We start from the raw sequence: 4,004 nt of genomic DNA on the forward strand, positions 1-4,004 counted from the left end.
GTACATCCCCCAGGCACCTGTGGGAAGCAGATGAGAAAAAAACAACAAAGTAAACCCTGAAGCTGGACCATGGTACTCCAGCTCCCTCCTGTGCAACACCAAGCCCTCAGCCACTGTGTTGTGGGAGCAGTCTGTAAGCCAGCCCTGCTGGACAAGAAGGAGCTGCTTTTATTTCCCCAGCTCCCCATACGAAGTCTGAACAACGTACCCTTCTCTTTGGATCCCAAGGGTTGCTTTGAAAACATCTGCACTGCTCATGGTGCCACCTCCTCAGCCAGAGAAAGGTCTGCTAGCCACAGGGAGAAGTGAGACTGAAGCACAGCAAATGAATAAATAAATAAGCAAAACAGCACTAAAGCCAGGTTATTAAAAATCATAAATGAATCCGATGTTTAATTAGAGAAAAAACAAAGCCTTTGGTGGTTGTTAGGGATGTACACTTTGCCAAGTCATCTCCTTGCTAGAAAGCTGCTTTATTTAATGTGGTACAATTGCAAATTTCACATCAGCTTTTCAGTTTAATGAAACAGGAATGTCTTGGGAAAAGGCAGACAAATCAACAAATTCTGAGAGCCCAGACTGCTAGACTGCTGCAAGGATTCTTGTAGAGTATCTACATCAGTCCTTGTGAAATAGATAGTGGACATCTAGACCTCAGAGTCACAGGGAGCAGGGCTGAAGTGATCACTGACGTGATGAGGCAGCAGAGCTCCTGACCAGCTGAGTTTTAGTTCATTTTACTTCTCAGAGATTGCTTCTTCTCCCTTATAAACAACGATGTTCTGGTCCGTTTCATACACTTTGACTTTGTAGAGAGTTCCCATGGGCAGGAGCTTCTTGAGGTTTTCCCAGATGAACACCGCCACGTTCTCCGTGGTGCTGAGAGCAGAACAGGAGCAGGCTCAGAACCGATGGCAGCGGCATTTATGGGGCTGCACCCAGCTGCAGGACCCAGCCCTGAAGACCATTCCTTGGCCCTCCCTGCAACCACCACTATGAGGAGACCCCGTCACTCACCTCACAACCTCGGCAAAGTAGGGCACGTCTTTATCCAGGTTTTTGTGGTCAAGCGGCTCCATGATAGCCTGCTGCAGGAAGAGAGCGGTGCCGTCAGCCATTATTTTGCTCATGATGCAGCAAACCAAAGGCTCCTGCTACCATGTACAAGGCACCAGCACATAAAGAAAGGGTTAGAGCCCTGCATCCAGCTGTTAACTTCTAGCTGGAGACATGGTACTGCCTCACATCACTGTGCTCCAGCATTTCAGCCTTAAATCACGCCTTAATTTCTTCTTTATTTCCTACCATTATCAACTCGTCGTGTTGCCACCCTGGCACCAGACAAATTGCTAAGCTCTAACCAATTCTCACAGGGGATGTCTAGGAAAATAGTGCTATTACCTGCATATATTCTTTTAGGTCTGTCAGGTTTATAACCATTCCCGAGACTGGGTCAATCTGCAGGGAAAACAAAAGGCAGATTAGTAGCCTAGCTACAGGTCCTTATTACCAGGGCTGCTGTGAGCCAGTACAAATCAGTGAATATCCGAGCCACAAGGAAAATCTCTCTTCACCCTCACATGCTGAGCTCCAGCTCTACCCTTGTGATGTTCCCAAAGGCTAGACACAACACATAAACAACTCCAATGGCTCCACTCCCTGACACTAGGGAGGGGAAAGGCTTGAAAGAGTCTCCAGTGCAAGAAGTTAGCATGGCCACGGGCAGACAACAGGCATTGAAGTGCTGGGTTGAACAGTCATGGACAAAGCAAAGACCAGTCTGAGCTAAGGCAAAGTTCCAGTCTGGAGAAGGCAAAGCAGGTTCTCTAGTTCACAGCAAATTTGGGGAATGTAGAAGGCTTTACGAATCTAGTTGCAGGCCTGAACAGAGCCTCCCCTCCTCTGGGTTCCTGACAATTGGAAATTCTCAGAAAGGAGTTTAGAAAATATTGAAACAACTCATTCTGCAAAATACACAGAACAATGACAGGATGAAAGCTGAAAAACAACTCCAGAAGGAAAAATTCTTTTATATTCACTGCAAACTACCCTGAGAAGTAGCAGAGAGAATTACCCATCGGACACACCGTGCCTCCCTGCGGCTCCATAGTCATCCAGGGGTGCCCCACAGCACCTGCACCAGCTGCAGCGAGGCTATGGCACAACAAACTATATGCCCAGAGGATGGTTACAAGCCTTAAACACGGTTACCTGCAAGTCCTTGTTAGAGGCAAGGTGATTGATAGTGACTTTGGGAAACCTTCTTCTACAGTGATATGTGCAGAGCTTCCACAAACACCCCAGGAAACCTAGCAATTAGCTGGAACTTCAGTACCACCCTGCTGCTCGAGGAACGGCAGAAAACGTTGATCACACTTACCTCTCCACGCACAGTGACTATAACTGGAGAAAAAAAGAAAAAAAAAAAAAAAGAAAAAGGAATTGTCAGGTCATGTATGTGCCACCACAAACCTGAGAACAAATTGCACTGGTAATCAAGGCAGACCATCCATTCATCACCAATTCTCCAGGACTGATGCAGGCTTCACAACACTCAAAAGTGCAACTGGTTTTATAAAATTGTTATCCGCTGCTTTAGGAATAGGGACTCACAGAGGTCATGCTCCAAGGTCTGATGCCCAGGGACACCCCAGCATCCCTGAGGAGGGATGCATCCTCTCCTTGCAGGCCCCATGAAACTAGATGACATCCCAAGCACCTGCTCCCCATGACATCAGTAACGCCGGAGCTCTGGAGGACAGGTTTCAGGGCACCTATAGCACCCAGACAGAGCCCATCAGGCCTGTCAAGGGGGCAGATGTGATTTTACATGCATAGGGTATAGATGCTAGGAGAAGAACTTGTGAGGACAACTTTCAAATAATGTCTCTGGGCCGTTTAAATTGTGTGTACTTTGATTAGAAAAACCTTCATTCAAAACAAACAGTGATTTTGCAGATTCAATTTCATTCATTAGATGAATGGGAATTGAGATAAGTATTTATTACCTATTTATTTATTATTTATTTAACTTCATGGCTTGCACACCCCTGCCATTGTATAGCCATGCCCCCTTGCTGCTGAGGAATCACCATAATTTTGCTTGAAACAAGCAAACGACCACAACAAATGAGGCACTAAAAGCCACACCAGGCTGCTGGGACAGGACCGGCCCTGCCTGCCCAGGGGTTTGTGTGCGTTCACACCAGCCTCCCTCCGTACCCACAAGTGTGGAAGCCAGCTCCTTACCTTTATAGTTGTGCCCGTGGCCATTCGGATTATTGCATTTCCCAAACAGCTTCAGGTTTTCCTCGTCACTCAGTGCCTTACTGCGGGAAGCAGAGGCGGCATTTCAGCACTCACTGCAGATTTTCGTGGCTTTGCCCCCGTGACTGCTTTCCAGCTATTCCCTATAATTCTCTTGTGTCTAACCCATGGGCTCTGCCTCCCCAGCAGGCACACACACAACCGGAGGAGCGTTTGCCCCATGAAAAGGAGCCGCCAACGTTGGTTTTTGCTCGGTGTTTCTGTACACACGCTCCGTGCCAGGTGCCTGCTCCCAGGGCTGTTCGAGCACTGGCCCCGGGGACAGCACAAACCATTGGGGCTGCAGCAGGAAGCGGCAGCAGCGAAGTCCTACGCAGAATCAGCATTAACCAGCAAGCAAAATGCGCTGCTCCACGAGAAACGAGAGGGGAATAAACCCTCCCTTGGACCCAGCCGTCCCGAGCCCCCCGCGGGACCGAGCCCCCGCTAACCCCGGCCGGGCTCCGCAGCTCGGCGGCTCCCTCCTCCTCTTCCTCCCCTTCCTCCTCCTCCTCCTCCTCCTCTTCCTCCCCTTCCTCCTTCTCCTCTCCCCGCCGCGGACCTGTGCAGCCGGTGGCAGGCGCTGAAGGACACGGCCCGGGAGAGCCGCGCCAGGCGCGCTGCGGGCGGTGCCATGGGGCCGGGACCGGGGCCGGGACCGGGACAAGGACCGGGGCCGGCTCCATCCGGGCCCCCGG

The 4,004-nt window shown here is 50.1% G+C and overlaps 1 protein-coding gene across 1 annotated transcript; it reads right to left on the reverse strand.

Moving 5' to 3' along the window:
* Nucleotides 1-454: 454 nt before the first annotated feature.
* PTS (6-pyruvoyltetrahydropterin synthase) lies at nucleotides 455-4,004 on the reverse strand. The gene is made up of 6 exons (XM_027444327.3): nucleotides 3,869-4,004; nucleotides 3,250-3,329; nucleotides 2,381-2,403; nucleotides 1,402-1,458; nucleotides 1,018-1,088; nucleotides 455-879 (listed from the first exon to the last, which is right to left on the reverse strand). The coding sequence occupies exons 1-6, from the start codon at nucleotides 3,940-3,942 to the stop codon at nucleotides 738-740; spliced, it is 447 nt and encodes a 148-aa protein (XP_027300128.1). The 5' UTR covers nucleotides 3,943-4,004; the 3' UTR covers nucleotides 455-737.

This window comes from Anas platyrhynchos, chromosome 25, assembly GCF_047663525.1.
Source record: "Anas platyrhynchos isolate ZD024472 breed Pekin duck chromosome 25, IASCAAS_PekinDuck_T2T, whole genome shotgun sequence".
Taxonomy (NCBI): domain Eukaryota; kingdom Metazoa; phylum Chordata; class Aves; order Anseriformes; family Anatidae; genus Anas; species Anas platyrhynchos.